This window comes from Cervus elaphus, chromosome 5 (assembly GCF_910594005.1).
Source record: "Cervus elaphus chromosome 5, mCerEla1.1, whole genome shotgun sequence".
Lineage (NCBI taxonomy): Eukaryota > Metazoa > Chordata > Mammalia > Artiodactyla > Cervidae > Cervus > Cervus elaphus.
In genome coordinates this window covers 103,001,189-103,018,847 of record NC_057819.1, presented here as the reverse complement: position 1 = coordinate 103,018,847, position 17,659 = coordinate 103,001,189, and the positions used below count along the sequence as shown (strand labels likewise).

General features: G+C 44.8%; 1 protein-coding gene across 1 annotated transcript in view; it reads right to left on the bottom strand.

Moving 5' to 3' along the window:
* DNAH9 (dynein axonemal heavy chain 9) overlaps nucleotides 1-17,659 on the bottom strand; it is a 280,642-nt gene that overhangs the window by 25,275 nt on the left and 237,708 nt on the right. The window contains exons 60-61 of the mRNA XM_043903869.1: nucleotides 11,053-11,246; nucleotides 10,057-10,205 (exon numbers count right to left, since the gene is read on the bottom strand). Of these exons, the coding sequence (XP_043759804.1) occupies nucleotides 10,057-10,205; nucleotides 11,053-11,246 (343 nt within the window). The remainder of the gene's footprint in view (nucleotides 1-10,056; nucleotides 10,206-11,052; nucleotides 11,247-17,659) is intronic.

Sequence of the window (17,659 nt, the reverse complement as noted above, 5' to 3'; positions counted from 1 at the left end):
ACTCACAACTCTCATGTTGGACTTTTTTTTTCCAGTTAACACCCCCAAGAGTGGACAGACATGCCCCGGCCATTTTGTGCAGCCTCCACTCCAAGACCAGGCATTGGGCCACCGTCCCTGAGTGAAAAGGCCCAAAGAGTAGCAAGTGTGTGGGTATGGCTGGGTCCAGCTTGCTTGGTCCCCTGATGCATATGAATAATAATATGTATTTTCCCTGGACACCTACTGAGAGGTGTGGCCCCAAGAGGCAGGACTCAGGTGGTTTTTAGCTTCCTGTATGTTACTCCATAGGAAACTCCTCCTTGTTATTCCCAACACATAGGACATTTACTGTCGCCATCTTGCATGAATTCGAGTGAAGAGAGGCATGCCAAGGAAGGGCCTGGCTGCGTGGGTGTGAATGTTGTGCATCTCAGTGGTGGGGGTGGAGTGAGGGAACAGCCGCATGAACATGCATGTCACAGCCGTGTCACTGGAGCAAGGCCGAGCCCCCTGTGCCCTACAGCGACTTCCCACTAGCCATCTGCTTTGCACATGGTATTATATATATGTCAATGCTATGATGACCTGGAGGGGTGGGATGGCGGGGTGTGAGGGAGGCTCGGGAGGGAGGGGATATATGTATACTCACGGCTGATTCTCACTGTTGTATGGCAGAAACCAACACAACACTGTAAAGCAATTATCCTCTGATTTTAAAAAAAAAGCAATGGAAAAATAAATAATAATAATGTCATGTGACAGAGGTGTGAGCTAATGCTGTGGTGATAATCACATTGCAATACATGTTGCAAAACATGGTGTACATCTGAAACTTACACAATATTCTATGTCAATTATATCTCAATTTAAAAAAAAATGAAAATCAATGAAAAAGAGTTGCTCTGTAAGCCTGCGAAAGACTTCACACAAAGAAATAACCTTACTAAAGAACACCAATTCTGTTTGGATACCGGCTATTCACCAATCCAATAAAGTTTAGAGAAAGTACACAGTGTTCTTTAGACAAAGGATCACAAAAGCGTGCAATACCATGAAGGAGCTGTTGGGCAATTTTTCTCAGAAGGTAAGGAACGCAAGAGAGAAGAGGAGAAATTTTAAAAAGAAAAAGAATCAAAGTCTGTACTTAAATTTAGTCTCAGGGGAACTAAAACTGAAGATGCAATTTGGTATCTCTGCAAAAAATTTTAAAGAACACTGTCAATATCGGAAGTGTCTTTAAAGCACTAAAAAAAAAATATGGCGTGTTCTTGAACTGCATAGGACAAAACTGTGTGATGACTTTTTGTACTGATGAATGGTTATTACAGATTCAACAGAGATGAACCCAAGCAATACCCTTATTAAACTCTACAAATCCTAGCTGGCTATGGATTTGATGTCAGCTTTAGAACTGGGAATATAAACAATAGATTCCAAAGAAAATACTAGGATAAGGGTGCTAGGACTGTGAGATAGTCTCGGTGACATTTCTGCTCACAAAGGAGCCTATTTCTTTTCTTTATTCACAAAGGATAAAGGAAAAAAGGGGCTTAGGTTTAGATTACTTTGAATACTGTGTGCTATGACTTCCAGCCCTCCCCTCCCCCACCCCCCACCTTTAGCTCATCTTTCCCTTTCTGATCTTCTGCCCAGTGCTCCTTATGGTGGGGTCACCAGGACCCGAGTCCCACTGTAAACCTCCTTGACCATCCTGGCAGCTGTGTTTCCTCAAACGCCAGGCTCTCTGAGGACATGACAACTTCTGTGGCCCTGTCCCTCGCTCCGCACACCCCTGGAGCTGGGAGGAAGGTGAACGTTTGTCTAGCCTTCTCTTAGGACTTGCAGGCTATTTTTTCTCCACTCTTGTAAAAAACCCTTTCTCTTCTAAAGCACACGCATCAGTTATATTACCTACTAACTTGTATGTTTTCCGCCTTCTATCAACTTCCCAGAGAAAGCCACTTTTATTAGGGCTTTGGAACTTGAAACTCTGGAATATTTGGAACTTTGGAACTTTAAAATCTTCCATCTTTTCTTGCTTCATCAGTAACTTGGTGAACTTTGCTGCTACTGTGGATGACTCGGCCGACACCCAGCCTCACATTTCCTCATCTTTCAAAGAACCTCATTCCATTTCTGCTACCCACTTTCAGAGGCTGCACCAAGGACTTTATCAGTAGGAATGATTCTGTGTCTCAAACATTATTCTTTCATACTTATTCACAATGATAATGTCCTGTTCTCCAGATTGTTTAATCTTTTTTAAAAAATTATTTTAAAACATTGATTTATGTGTTTGCTTTTAGCTGTGCTGGGTCTTTGTGGTGGTGCTCGGGCTTCTCACTGGGGCAGCTCCTCCTGTTGCAGGGCACAGGATCCAGGCACGTGGGCTCGGTAGCTGTGGCACGAGGGTGGCTGCTCAGTAGCTGCTCCTCGGCACGTGGAAACCCAGACGAGGGATCGAGCCTGTGTCCCCTGCACTGGCAGGCAGATTCTTAACCAGCGGACCACCAGGGAGGCCCCAGGCTGTTTAATCGATTACTCCCTGCTCATATGATTCTGTGTCAGTAAAACGCCCAGTGCGTCGACTCCTCTGTTTATCCTAACCCTCATCTTTACCTCCCTGTTATTTTAATATGGATCCAGTAATCCTTCATTTGAGCCATGATCTTATAAGATTCTTAACTGTTGTCCATTCTACACCTGCATCATCCAACTTTTGTAAAACCGTAACCCTGGCCGGCTACAGTTCATGAGGTTTCAAGAGAGTTGGACACAACTGAGCAATTGGTGCTTTTGAACTATGGTGTTGGAGAAGACTCTTGAGAGTCCCTTGGACTGCAAGGAGATCAAACCAGTCAATATTAAAGGAAATCAGTCCTGTATACTCATTGGAAGGACTGAGGCTGAAGCTGAAGCTCCAATATTTTGGCCACCCGATGTGAAGAACTGATTCTTTAGAAAAGACCCTGATTCTGGGAAAGATTGAAGGCAGGAGGAGAAGGGGACAACAGAGGATGAGATGGTTGGATGGTATCACCAGTTCGAAGGACATTAGTTTGAGCAAGCTCCGGGAGCTGGTGATGGACAGGAAAGCCTGGCGTGCTACAGTCCATGGGGTCACAAAGAGTCGGACATGACTAATCGACCGAACTGAACTGAAAGACTAAACACACACACATACACACACAATCCTGCACAGATCTGAGCATTAATACAAGAGAAAAATAACACACCGGGTGAGCTGGGGCCACAGCAAGTTGACAATTCTCAATCTCAGGAGACTGGTCATCTTTCCACGTGTCCAGAAGTTGCTACATTCCCCATTCCCCTCTTCCTTTAACCTTCCTTTAACCTTCGAAGGGGACTTCCCTGGAAGTCCAGTGGTTAAGACTCCATGCTTCCACTGTAGCGGCCGAGGGATCAATCCCTGGTTGGGGAATTAAGATCCCGCATGCTGCACAGTGTGGCAAAGTAAATAAATAAATAAATATAAAAAAAAAGAAAGCTTTTTTTAAAGAGAAAGTATTTAAAAATAAATAAATAAACTTCCTAATGGAGCCCCCCACTTCTTATGCTCAGCATTTGGCTCCACTCCCTACTGTTCCCCCAGCCGGAGAAGACATCTGCCATCTGGTAGAACACCTTCTATTACTGCCATTGTATCTGACACTTCCCACATCCCTGTTCCATCCCCCTCCACAGCCCCCGCAATGGAAGAGGTGCCCCCCACTCTCCTAGTATAAGAACAGAGAGAGGACTGCCTCTCCACACAGAAACAACACTCTGCTGATCTTGAAGCTGCTCTGTAGAGACTGGACTTGCTCCAACCTGGCCAACTTCAACTGGTGCTTAAGAAAAAGAGAATGGGGTCAGGAGCAGTGAAAAAGAGACTCTAATCAAAGTGTTGATAATCTAGCTGCAAAGATGCTGAATTGAAAACTGTTTCTTTGAACACCCCTGGTAGCAGGCTGACAAAAATCTAAAGGAGCCTGTTGTTCTGACCAGCACATTGAAAAGAGAAAGAGAAGGCAGTGGAAGACCAAGGTGGTAGATAAATGGAAATGTCAGGATTCATTGTGTCAATGCCAGATAACTGGACAAAGGAGGATGGAGACTGAGCAAGATCATGTACGAGTCAAGTGAAAGAAGGACCAGAGACGATGCCTTGTGAGGGTGGAAAGGGGGGGTCCTCTGCCAGGAGGGCCAAGGAGGATGCTGTGCTTTGAAAGGATGTGAGAAAAGGGTATAAAGGAAAAGCAAACCGAGCTGCCTCAAAGAACAGGAGAATCATCATTGTCACTGCAGTGCCGTATGATGCTACTGGAGTCTTAGTGTTTCAGAGCCTTTTTGCACCTGAGATTTCATGTTTATCCTCACAGTAACCCTAGGAGGAAGGTAATAGGGTGACTGGAAACAACGGGTGATTGCTTTTAGATGAACCAAAAGCGAAAACAATGGTGCCAATAAGCAAGTGTGGCTCCTTCTGGAAGCAGGTGATGAGAAGAGAGAGGAGGGACTTCCCTGGTGGTCCAGTGGTTAAGACTTTGTGCTCCCACAGCAGGGCACATGGGTTCCATCCCTGATCAGGGAACTATGATCCCGAACTCTGCACGGCGTGGTCAAAATAGATAAAATGAGGAGACATGATGAGAAAAGAGAGAGAGGAGGGTAAAATTAAACGAGTGTTAAAGGATAGATCTGTGAAGGCAAGAAGGATGCAGTGTGGGTGGGTGGTGGCAGGTTCATGTTCAAACAGAGGCCAAAGACAGTGGATGGAATTTCCTCTTCCTCCTCCTCTATTGAGGATGGAAAATCCTGGAGGAGACACAAGTGTCAGAAAAGCACAGATGCTTTTTTTTTAAATTTATTTAATTAAACATTTTTATTTTATATTGGAGTATAGTTGATTTACAATGCTGTGTCAGTTTCAGGTGTATAGCAAAGTGATTCAGTTATATATATATATATATACACATATATGTATATATATATATCTTTTACTTTTCAGATTCTTAGAAAAGCACACATTCTTAATCAACTGTCAACAGATGAGCTTTGGAAGCTTAGAGAACTCCCAAGATCATACAGAGAATTCTGTTTGCCTGAGGGTTCATGCATTTTGGGAGAAGGGCTGGAGGGAGGGTGGGAGAAATAAAATCTTTCATCTGACTTTCAGGGTGTTAAAACCTAGCCCAATATTAGAACTGCCGTGGGGCTTCCCTGGTGGCTCAGTAATAAAGACTCTACCTGCCAGTACAGGAGACACGGGTTCGATCCCTGATCTGGAAAGACCTCACGTGCTGCAGGGTCAGCTAAGCCCGTGTGCCACAATGACGAGGGCTGTGCTCTAGAGCCTGGGAGCTGCAACTACTGAGGCCCACACCCCCTAGAGCCCTTGTTCTGCAACAAGTGAAGCCACCACCGTGAGAAGCCCCTGCACTTCAGCTAGAGAGTAGCCCCTGCTTGCCGCAACTAGAGGAAAGCAGTGAAGACCCACCACAGCCAAATAAATAAATAATAACTGCCTTGATGAAACAAAGGGATAGAGACATGAAGGAGTTAAGAGCATGGATCACACACTCAAAGGCGGGGAAGGATCCCAGGCTTTCTAAGAGGCTACGTGGAGTAAAGCAGTGGACGGTTTGATGTACAGATTCTGCCCAAGTGCAGATGGTGAGTTTCCTTTATAAGCGGGGGCCTAGCAGACACAGGGGAAAGTGTTTGAGTCAGCCGTGTGGATTCCAAACCTGAGAACAGGAGTCCATCAGACAAAATGATTAGACCCAAGATGGGGAGCGCATGATGAACCCAGAGTGTATGTTCTAACTGGGTGCAGGAGAAAACAAGTCAAGCCACCCAGAAAGCGGCACAGGTGCGCAGGTAATCACTAGCTGATGAGCGGCAATATTGCCTCAGCTAAGGGAATGTGCGTGAAGGTTAAACCAAGGGCAGGGCTGAGATGATACATTCAGAGACAAATAACCAGTATGGTTCAGGGACAGGTCAGCTTGCCTGGAATGACAGAAAGCTTCAATTTACATGATGAAATAGTTGGAGGTCACTTGGCAAAGAACAGGAGGACATTGCTCATAAACAGGGTATATGAAAGCTTCCAAAAAGGAAAACATTGACTAAAAATGAGGAGGCTAGATTTGTTAATATGAAAGGAATAAAACCTCCATGGGGCAGAAGAATACAGAACTCTATTAAAAAAAAACTGAAAGTCAGGAACAACTTTGCAATGTTACAACAGTTGTTTTATGTGCATTCATTCGTTTACTAATTCATCCGACTGATATTTACTGAGCCCCGCTCTGTGCCACTCAAACTTTTAGGCACAGATAAAATCCTAAGCAAGATGATGTGGTCCTTGATCTCCAGGGTCTTAGTGAGAAGTAGGTAGGCAAATGTAAGTTAAATAATAAAAGAAAGGTTTAATTAGAATTGTATCGGGATTTCCTTGGTGGTCCAGTGGTTAAGTATCCACCTGCCAATGCAGCTGATGTGGGTTTGATCCCTGCCAGGAACTAGCAGCCTTCATGCTGCAGGGCAACAAAGTCTGTGCATCCTAGAGCCTGTGCTCTGCAACAAGAGAAGCCAGTGCAGTGAGAAGCCCACACATCACAACTAGAGAGTAGCCCCTGCCCGCTGCCACTGGAGAAGGCCCGCAATCAAGAGCCCACATGCCACAACAAAGGCCCAGCACAGCCAAATAAATAAATAAATACAAATTTTAAAAGAACTGTATTAAATGCTCTGATGCAAATACATGTGTAAGGGAGACCCAGATGGTCTTGCAGGGAGAAGTTCAGGAGATGATCCATGCAGGACGGGGAGGCACTGGACCAAAGAACTGAGGAGAAGTATTTCAGATAAAAGGGACTGCTTGGTTTAGGGTGGGGAACACGTGTATACCCATGGTGGATTCATGTCAATGTATGGCAAAACCAATATAATATTGTAAAGAAAATTTTAAAAAAATTTAAAAAAGGGACTGCTTGTGAAAATGCCCTGGGCTGGGAGGGCTCATGAGGTGATGGCCCTAAGAGAGCCATGTGGCTGGAGTATTGGTGTGAGTTTGGGGGAAGTTAAGATCTAAAGCTGAGGGCTTCCTTGGTGGCTTAGTGGTAAAGAATCTACCTGCCAATGGAGGAGATGTGGGTTCAATACATGGGTTGGGAAGATGCCCTGGAGAAGGAAATGGCAATCCACTTCAGTATTCTTGCCTGGGAAATCCCATGGACAGAGGAGCCTGGTGGGCTACAGTCCATGAGTCAAAAGAAGAGTTGGACATGACTGAGCAATTAAACGACAACAAAAGATCCAAGGCTGGACAGAAAGACTGTGGCTTGCAGGTCACGGAGACCATGTCAGTGGTATTGGACCTTACTTTTACATCAGTGGGGAGCAACTAGAGAGGTTTTGGTAGAAGTGCATTATAATCAGATCTGAGATTCAGCAAGATGAGTCTGGCTGTGAGTGGCAAAAGATTGCAGATGGAGGAGAAGAACAGAGATGTTAATAGGCTCTTGGGATAGTCCAGGAGACAGTTTGGTGACTCAGATGAGGGAGGCACAATGATACAATTAGACCCATTTGAAACACATTTAGGAGGTAGAATCAATAGGACTAAGTGTGATGGGTGGGAGGAGGTATCCAAGGTGACTGATTCTCAGGTTTCTGACATGAGCAACTTGGTGAATTGTGGTGATATTTACAAAAAATGAGAGAGCAAGATTACCAGAGATAAAGAGAGGTATGACTCTCCCACGTGAAAAAGCAGGCTGAGTGCTGAGAAGGTAAATGAAAAAGACCTGCACCTAACTCAGCTCATGAAATGTCACAACACAGGGTAGAGAGATGATTTGAAAGTTCCCAGGGAATAAAAACAGGTCACCAACAAAGAAACAAGGGCAGGGGATTTCCCTGTGGTCCAGTGGTTAAGACTCCAAGTTTCCAACACAGGAGACGTGGGTTCAATCCCTGGTCAGAGAACTAAGATCCTATATGCCATGTGGCCAAAAATTAAATACTTAGAAAAAAAGAAAAAAGAAACAAGGGAAGGATAACACCCTACTAGCATATGGTCTCATAGGAATAAAACTGAGTTCTAGAGGACAATCGAGCATTGTGGACACATTCTGAGTAAAAAAAATCATTTTGGACCTAGCAGAACTCATCAAATGAGTATGTGGGCAAAACTGAAGTCTTTTTAGACACCCAAAGATTCAGAAATTTTACTTTCCATGATTTTTTCCTGATGACCTATGCTAGCAAAATTAGGATGAAGCCAATTGATTGTCAGTAACGGGAGCTAAGTTCTTATTTTTCATATCAGAGGGTAAGTAGATACTGAAACTTGATAAATCCAGAAAGAGTAATATAAACTACTAGTAGGAAATAGAGAAGAAATTATTAGAAAGAATAAATTCAGAAATAGGCAAAAGCCCAGGGTCTGAGAAAGGATACTGGGTGCGGGGAGGGCTGGACTGAGAACTGTCGCTTTTCTAAGTTCTTTGTTATCGGTATTTAAAAAATTTGCTACTTGAACTTTTGGGAGATCACGAAAATATACATTAAATTAGTGAATAAGATGATGCTCTCCCTTAAGCAGGTATCTACTCTTCGGAGCCAAACACCAGGTATATGGTATATATTCCTTTCATTGTTGTTGTTGTTGAGTCTCTGAAGTCATGTCATACTCTTTTTGCGACTCATGGACTATAGCCCTCCAGGTTCTTCTGTCCTTGGGATTTCCCAGGCAAGAATACTGGAGATTACTCCAGGTAATCTTCCTGACCCAGGGATTGAACTCACGCCTCCTACATCGGTAGGTGGATTCTTTACCGCTGAGCCACCAGGAAAGCCCATTCCTTTCATTACATATGGAATAACAGGTTGCTTGTGGAGGTATAGTACTTGGTCTGTATTCTTACCTATAAAGACCCGACTCTATAAAAACCCAAGTCTTGATTTAACTTTGCAACATATTGCAATTTTGTTAGTTTTATAGTTTTGATTAGTCATTTATTTGCTCACCCCCTCATTTACTTACTGAGTATCTATTATATGAAAAGCACTAGGAACTTGAATACTATGCTGAAAAGGCCATTTATCCCCAGGGAGCTCTCACTCTCACATAAAGACACCACAGTCATTAAACGGTTACAATGTGACATAGATAGAAGGGTGCTCTAAGAGTACATGGGAGGGATACCAAGCACTCTGGAAGTCAAGTAGGGCTTCCTGGAGGTGGTGACAGTGAAATGGGTATTTAAAGGATGAGTAGAAGGTAGTCTGGTGAAGGGAAGGCTAGAGGGGAAACAGACTATTCAGGAGAATGGAATGGCTTCTGTGTTGAGTGAGAAAGAGGGCAGTAGGGAAATACAGGCAGAATAAGGAGCTCCCAAAGATGTCCATGTCCTAAATCCCAGAATTGGTGAATAGATGTGACTTTACCTGGCAAAAGAGACTCTACAGATGTGATTAAAGACCTCCAGATGGGGAGATGACGATGGGTTGTCTGAGTGGGCCTGATAGTAGGTGTCCTTATGAGGGAATGGGGTAGACAGTAAGCCCCATTTGTGATTCCTGACCTCCAGAACTATAAAATAATGGTGTTACCTTAAGCCTCTACATTTGTGATCATTTGTTACAGAAGAAACACGAAACCATTAATGGAAACTAGGCTGGATAGGGAGAGACTGGAGCATGAAGCTCCCTATAAGTCAAGTTAAGGAGTTTGGACTTTATCGTGAAGGCAGTAGGAGCTGTAAAAGGATTGTACCTGTATTTCAGAATCACTGCTCCAACTACAGGCAGGGGAATGGCTGGCAGGGAGGGTGGTGAGACAAAGTCTCCTCATGAATCTGCTACCTTATATCCCAGAACAGTCCTCCGGCTGGTGTAGACCCCCTGGGGTCAGTTTGGCAGTGACCCAGATCTCTGTATGCTTAGCAAATATCAAGCACTGCAAAACGAGCCTTGAATCAGGAAAACTGAAGCTGACAGAGGCAGAGCAACAGTGCGTGGGGCCGGTGCCACCTAGGCTCCAGGGTGAGGGTTTCATACCTTGACTTTCCACATCCTTCAAGGGGTCCACCCCTGGAGACAGGATGAAGAACATGGGCGTGGCTGGTCCTGATTCTTCAAAAGAGGCTGCGAAGTCCAGTGCTCTTCCCACCACGTATTTGCTTCCTAACTTCTCCTCAATAAAATCTCTGCCAGGAGGGGAGAAAAAGGTCTATGTATAGACATCAGTCACAGAATGATAACATATGAGCAACAGAGGTCTGTGGAAATGGAAATATGCACTCAAGGTCACAGCTTGGCAGTTACAGAGCTGGGAGCAACACCAACGCTACTTACTAAGTGAACACTCACAACCTGTGTTACTAGTTGTGCACCTGCTCACCTAGATCAGGGCTCCTTCTGGATCCCCATCCATCCAGGCCACTGCTGACTCCTCTATGGAACCTAGATGTCCTGTTACATCACCACCACCCATCAGAAGACTGCCAGGAGCAACGTCTTCAGAAAGCAGCTAAACCCTCCACACCTTATATCCCTGAGCTCTTCCATGCCTGTGTGTGTATGTTTAGTTGCTCAGTTGTGTCCGACTCTTTGCAGCCCTGTAGCATGCCAGGCTTCTCTGTCCATGGGATTTTTTTTCAGGCAAGAATACTGGAGTGCATTGCCAGTCCTTTCCACCAGGGGATCTTCCCAACCCAGGGACCGAAGCAGCATCTCCTGCATTAGCAGGAAGATTCTTTACCCCTGAGATGTCAATGAGCACCTCTTCCCAAATGGTTCACTTAGATTTTAAGACAATACTGCAATATATTGTCAGTACATGTGTGTTGACGATACATGTGTTGACAATACACATGTTTAAGAACACAGAGCAACAGGCCTCGTGGGATTCTGGACGTTGGTACAAAGGCTTCTGTCACGGTAAACGCGTGGCTTTGGGCTCAGCCCTGCTGGCCTGGCCACACTCACCCTGCCTTCCTTGCCTCCCCTGGCCTCCTCGCCACCCCTGGCCTCCCCATGGCCACCCGTCCCTACCGCAGGGCATAGGTCATCCGGTCGGGCCGCAGGACTCTTATCATGCAGAGGCGCTGCAGGGCTGTCTTGTTCTTCCACTCCTGGGGGAACTTTTCCTTCTCAGGACATTCAGATTCCACGAACTTTTTCCAGCTCTTGGCGGATCCCTCAATGTCCCGATCCAGATTACAGAATTCTTCCATTGATGAAAGTGCCTGAAAAAGGTCAGGGAACCTGGCTCTGGATGCAGTTTCTCCTGAAAGCTGTCATTTGCATCATCATTGGGGGTAGGGGAGCAGGATGGTCTTATAGACACAATTCTGTTTCATCTATCCTCCTTTTCTGGATTCTTGACTATTCCCCCCAGAACACCAAGGAAAAGGAAGGATTTTGATCAACTCACCTCCATCAAAAGCCCCAGGGATGTGTAAGGTTTAACAAACCAAGTGTTTGGGAAGTGATCAGCAGTGGGACTGAGAGAACCTCCCAGGAGGGGACCACACGGGAAGAGGGACAAGAGGATGCTGTGAGTTTTCTGGTCACAGAGCTCTGGTACTGAAGTCTCTGACGCCTCCCTTTCAATCCTATTCTCACGCTGCCAGCAACCCCTGTCAATTCCATCCCTCAAAATGTCTCTAGGATCTAGGATCATTAACTTTGTGTTAATGCCAACTCTAAAATTTCCATGTGTCTCTTGCTTTCATAAAGATTAAATCCAAATACATGAATCAAATCTCTTCCTTTAGGGCTTCCCACCAATCCATCCAGTTAACCACCCAGCCCACGTCCTTCCCCCTCTGTCCACCCACATCTGACTTAACCCTGGAAATGTGCCAGGCGCTCTCGCAGCTTGATGCCTGGTTCACACTTCTTGCATCGCAGGAGCAGCCCTCCCCTCCACAAATTCTACTCCTTTCCTTTCTCATGTTGGGCATAATTATGTATCAAGGTTCTACAAGTTGTTAAAGTGTTAGTCACTCAGTCATGTCTGACTCTTTGAGACCCCATGGACAGAGAAGCCTGGTGGGTTACAGGCAAGAATACTGGAGTGGGTTGCCATTCCCTTCTCCAGGGGATCTTCCTGACCCAGGGATTGAACCTGGGTCTCCTGCTTTGCAGGCAGATTCTTTAAATTCTTTACTGTCTGAGTCACCAGGGAAGCCTTTACAAATTGCTAACAAATTGTTCAAGTCCAGTCCAAAACCAGCCACCCCACTCACATCCATCTTCTCTAACCTGGAACACACAGCCCTCCCACTCCCCTTTGTGGACCACTCAGAGCTACTCACAGAGTTGATATATTTAATAAAGACTGACTCGCTTTATGGATGTGTGACTGCTGATCACTTTTAAGCCTTGTCTCTCCCTCTTCCTCTTCTGCTCCACCAGGCAAGCTGGTAGGTAATCTGGGTGCTCCTTCCTTTGTGCTGAAGGGAAGTTGTATCATGCAAGCCTTTGCCCCACTCCCCAACAGTCACAAAAAGCCCAAGACACCACCTTCCCTGGTTCTCTCAAGCCATTTTCACGCTACTTGGGAACTCCCCTACTCTGCCCAGAAAGTCTCACTATGTGAGCAACAAATTCTTTCATGCCTTCTGGGTATGCGTGAGGCATTGTCAATCTAGACAGGGGAACTGCATTTTGGGTGGGGGTCCATCCTGTTTCTTCAGAGTGCCCAGGTGAATCTCACTGACTTAGTCACCTACATGCAGCCTTTCCACAGTCACTCAACTCCGCCTGTGGGTTCCATCTCTCCAATGAGATTAAAAGCTACACTGGGTCCAGGGCATCTACCACAGTGCTGTGAACTTTAAGGAACCCACGCATTCTCATTATGTGAAATCTTTCACTCATCCTTTGGTATTTATGAGATGCCTGCTACATGCCAAGTACTTGGGAATACAAAGGCAAACCCCAAAATACATGCACCTTCAAGGCACTTACAATCCTAAACAGAAAGGGATGAGGGAAGCCTTAAATGTAAAATTCTGTTGGGCAAAGAGGGAGGTGGAGAGAAGGGAAGGGTGTTTCATGGGGAAGGGTCCACAGAGCCTGTGTCTGAAGCAGGGAGGGTATGGTGCATGGCAGAGGCCATGTGACTGCAGTGGAGGGGTGACAGGCGACAAGGGGAAGGTCAGGCTGCAGAAGGACACGTACACTCGAGCTGGGCTTGCCCAGGCTCTTCTCCTGAGTTGGACGAACCCATGTCCCATCTTTAGTTGCCCTTTCACCTGGGCTCTGCGGCTTCCCAACGTCACTCTGATCACTCAGAGCAGGGAGCGCACCTGTGGTGCTGAGACGTGACCTGGACTGGAGTGGGGGTGGCAGGGGAGAGGGGGCGTGGGGAGTGCAGGGGGAGGAGGAGCATGGTGCGTGGTAGAGGAGGGGCGGTTTTTGGAATGGACGGGGGAGGAGGGAGTGGAGTGTATGATGGTGGTTGAGGCACCAGAAGATGAGAGCTCTGGTCCCAGGGCCACCTCTTATGAGCCTCTTTTGACTCAGAGCCTGTTCTTAAACCTTTGTGGGCTTTGATTTTCTCATTTGGAAAATGAGGCCATGTAATCATCTGCCTAGCTCATGGCTCTAATGTACATATGGGTGCTCAGAAGACTGTAAAGCCCCTCTTTGTGCTTTTTGGGGGCTCCTATGTTATCAGATTGCAATTGCTGGTCTGCTTGTCTGTGACTCCCACAAGACTGCGAGTTCCCTGTGGGCAAGAACATTCTGTGCCGTCTCTGTAGCCTCAGGCTTTGCAGGCTGCCTGGCACTTAGGAAGCACTGCATTAAAAAAGCTGGACATCTGGGCGGCTGTTGGGAGGGCCCTTGGCAGGCTGAGCAAAGCTACAGACGTGGTGCTTAGCTCTCTCTGTGCCGAGGACCAAACTTCCGTCCTCCTTCAGGCGGCCACTTTCCCCCTCTTCCCAGCTTGTGTCCCCATTAACCCTCCTGCAGGCCCATTACCCTCCTCTGGAGTCACCACAAAACTGAGGACATTACAGGGTGATCAGGGCTCCCAGCTGGTGTGGCTGGGTCTGAAACACGCTTTCCTAAAGCTCTGGGTTGAACACAATTGCAATGTTTAATCTTCCAAATGAGGGAAAGGGATTTCTAGCCTTCTAATAAGCTAAATGGAAATGACTAATTAACCTAATTACGTTGGACTGGGTACCAAAGTACAACTGTGCTAAATTGGCATCCGGAGATAGGTGGGAGGGGCCTTTTCATAGGCTTACAGAGCTGGGTAGCGCAGATGAGGTCTTCTGATGGAGAAGAGAACATGCCTGTTACCTGGAAGTTCAGCATGGGATGAGACCTTGAAACTCCTTACAGAAGTTACTAATAAAAGCAGTACTTGATCACAGATTTCATTCATTACCTGTTTATCAGGGCTTCTGGAGAATCAAGGAAATGCATCTTCCTCATCAATTAGGATGCTTAAAAATTTTTTGTTTAATCATGTCCTATTCAATTCTACTTTTGTTTCTTTGGGCTAAAATCCAACTGAACATTTAAAAAAGAGCATTTGTCAGAGGCTACGCAGTGCCTTATGCTTCACCAGCCTGCATCCTGCACTGGGCTGGATCTGGAAGGGGCTGGACGTGGCAGCTCCCATAACAAAACTTGGAAAGAGAGAGAAAGAAAGCTTCACTCATGTGCAGAAGCCTTTGAACAGCCAGATGAGCTTAGCTCGCAAAACAAAACTGCAATGCAAAGTGAAGAAAAGCAAAGCAGACCAGACAAAAGAGGAATAAGACCAAGCTGCACAGTGGCTTTTGAGTGGAGCAATGTACAATGAGCGCAGTATAGAGTGCTCTCGAATCACTTCTTTGTGACTTGTGCTTCAGAGGGCTTCGTGGGATTACAAAGAAAAAGGCAAACAGCACTGGACTCAGCTGGGCAACTCACAGGTCCTCAAAGGTTTTCCTGTGATGGACAATTCTATCGAGCACAACCCATGTCAACCACAGCATATACACCCCTTGTTGTTGTTGTTTAGTCACTAAGCCATGTCCAACTCTTGTGGTCCCGGGGATTGTAGCCTGCCAGGCTCCTCTGTCCATGGGATTTCCCAGGCAAGAATACCGGAGTGGGTTGACATTTCCTTCTGTAGGGTATCTTTCCAACCCACGTATTCTGCATTGGCAGGTAGGTTCTTTACCACTCAGCCACCAGGGAAGCCCATATATACCTGAGATCTGGTTAATTAATAATCATAATTGCAATAAGGTGAATTCAGTCCCCCAAAAAGATATGTTGAAAATCTAACCTCTCAGATTTGTGAATGTGACCTTATTTGGAAATGGCTCTTTGCAGAGGTGATCCAGTAAAGATGAGGTCAGGAGGGTGGCCAATGTGACTGACGTTCTTGTAAGAAGAGAAGAGATGCAAAGACACAGGTGGAAGATGGCCATGTAAGGACTGTAGAGATGGAAGCAGAGATTGGAATAGTCCTGCCACAATCCAAGGAATGCCTGGGGCTCCCAAAAGCTGGAAGAGGTAAAAAAGGATGCTCTCCTTGAGCCTTTGGAGGGAGCATGACCTGTCAACACCTTAATTTCAAATGTCTACCCTCCAGAACTCTGGCGGAATAAGTGTCTGTGTTTTTAAGCCACCCAGCTTATGGCACTTTGTTATGCGTGTTCTAGGAAACAAATACAATAACGATAATCAGCTTCCAGTTACTGAACATTTATGTGCGTCACATAACGGATAAGAAAACAAAGATAACCTGTCAGAAGTCACAAGCTCAAACCTGAAACTGAACCCAGGAACGTCTGAATTCAGAGCCTGCGTCAACTGTCTATCTCCATTATTGGTCCAGTTCAGCAAATGAGCGTATTCAGAACTGCTCTCCAGAATTCATTTCCCATAAGGGCATCAGACTCTGAGCCATTATTCTTGAGCTCCATGACCTGTACTTCCAACAAGGACGCCATTGGCCACCTGTGAGTACTGAGCAAACAAAACGTGGCCAGTATAACTGAAGAAGAGGGTTTTTATTTGCTTTTAATTTTATTTATTTAACATTTTTAATGCATTTATTCTTTTCTGGTATAGTGGATTTTTTCTGCATAGGATCTAGTTTTGTTTTTTTTTTTTTTTTTACAAATTTAACGCATTCTTTTTGTTCATTTTAATTATCTTAAAATTTAAATTTAGAAACTGGAACTTGCTTTAGTAGTTGGAGAACTTTTGAGTACATTCGAAATAACTTGGATATATGAATCAACTGCTATAACTCTATATTTTATAGAATCTAAATTCAAGCCAAGTATTTCTGATGAAGATTTAATATCTGAATTGAGATGTACTGTGAGTGCAAAAAAATATACACTGGGATTCCGACTTACTTCAAAAATGTAAAATATCTCATTCATAATTTTTGTAACAATTACATATTAAAAGGATAATATTTTGGTTGTACTGGGTTAAGGAAATACATTATTAAAATTATTTTCATTGATTTCATTTTACATTATTTTTTTACATTTTGCATTTTAATGTGGCTACTAGAAAAATTTAGATGACACACGTGACATGCTTTCTATTTCTTTTTCATAGCACTACTCTAGGTTTTGTCTATTCATATCTTATGTGGCCTAGAAAAGCTGATTTTCCACACATATGCTTGACACATTATAATTATTCTTAGGCATTTTGTGACTTTGTGGTTTGGTTGCTGTTATGAATGGAGTTCCTCTGTTTTCTTTCCCAACATAGTCTTCCCCTTCTCACTTGCCAGATTGGATTCAGAATTTCAAATGAAGTTAATATATAAAAATCAAATCACACCTTTATTATTTAGATCAGGGATAAGGAAACTGAGGCTGCAGGGACAGTCTGGCCCACCAGCTGTGTTTGTAAATAAAGTTTTATTGGAACGCAGCCACTTCCATTTGCTTACCTATGGTGTATGACTTTGGCAGAGTTGAATAGTTGTGACACAGTGTGACCCTCAAAGCCTAGATATTTGCTGTATGGCCCTGTGCAGGAAAAGTTTGATGACTCTTGACTTAGACACAGTTCTAAAGATGACTAAAAGAATAGCTGCAGACTCTGAGAAAAGTTAGAAAAACATTTTGGGCCAAGGCAGCATTTCGCAAGATGACTCCTTTGAAGAGGACAGCATGCATATAAATGATTATGTGCTGGGCTTTTGTTCTAAAGTAAATCAGCTTGGATGGATCTCAAGGGAGTTGGGCTGAGTGATCAAGCCAGTCCCCAAAGGTTGCATACTGTATAATTCCATTTATATAACATCCTTGAAATGACAGAATTATACAAATGGAGAACAGATTAGTGGTTGCCAGGAATTAGGTTGGGGGAGGGAGGAAGTTGTTGTTTCTATAACAAGCGACCTACACACCAGTCGGAGTTTTCTAGATCTTGACTGTGGTGCTGACTACATGAATCTTCACGTGTGATAAAACTTAACACACACGTGCATGAAAACCAGGTGCAATCAGAACAGAGTGGACTGTATCAGTGTCAGCTTCCTGGATGTGACATCACGCTGCAGAAAAGCTAGATGTGACTGCCGAGGGGATGTGGTGCAAAGAATCTATTTCACATAATTGCATGTGAATCATTGTCTCAAAAGACTTTTAGTAAAAAATATAAAGAGAGA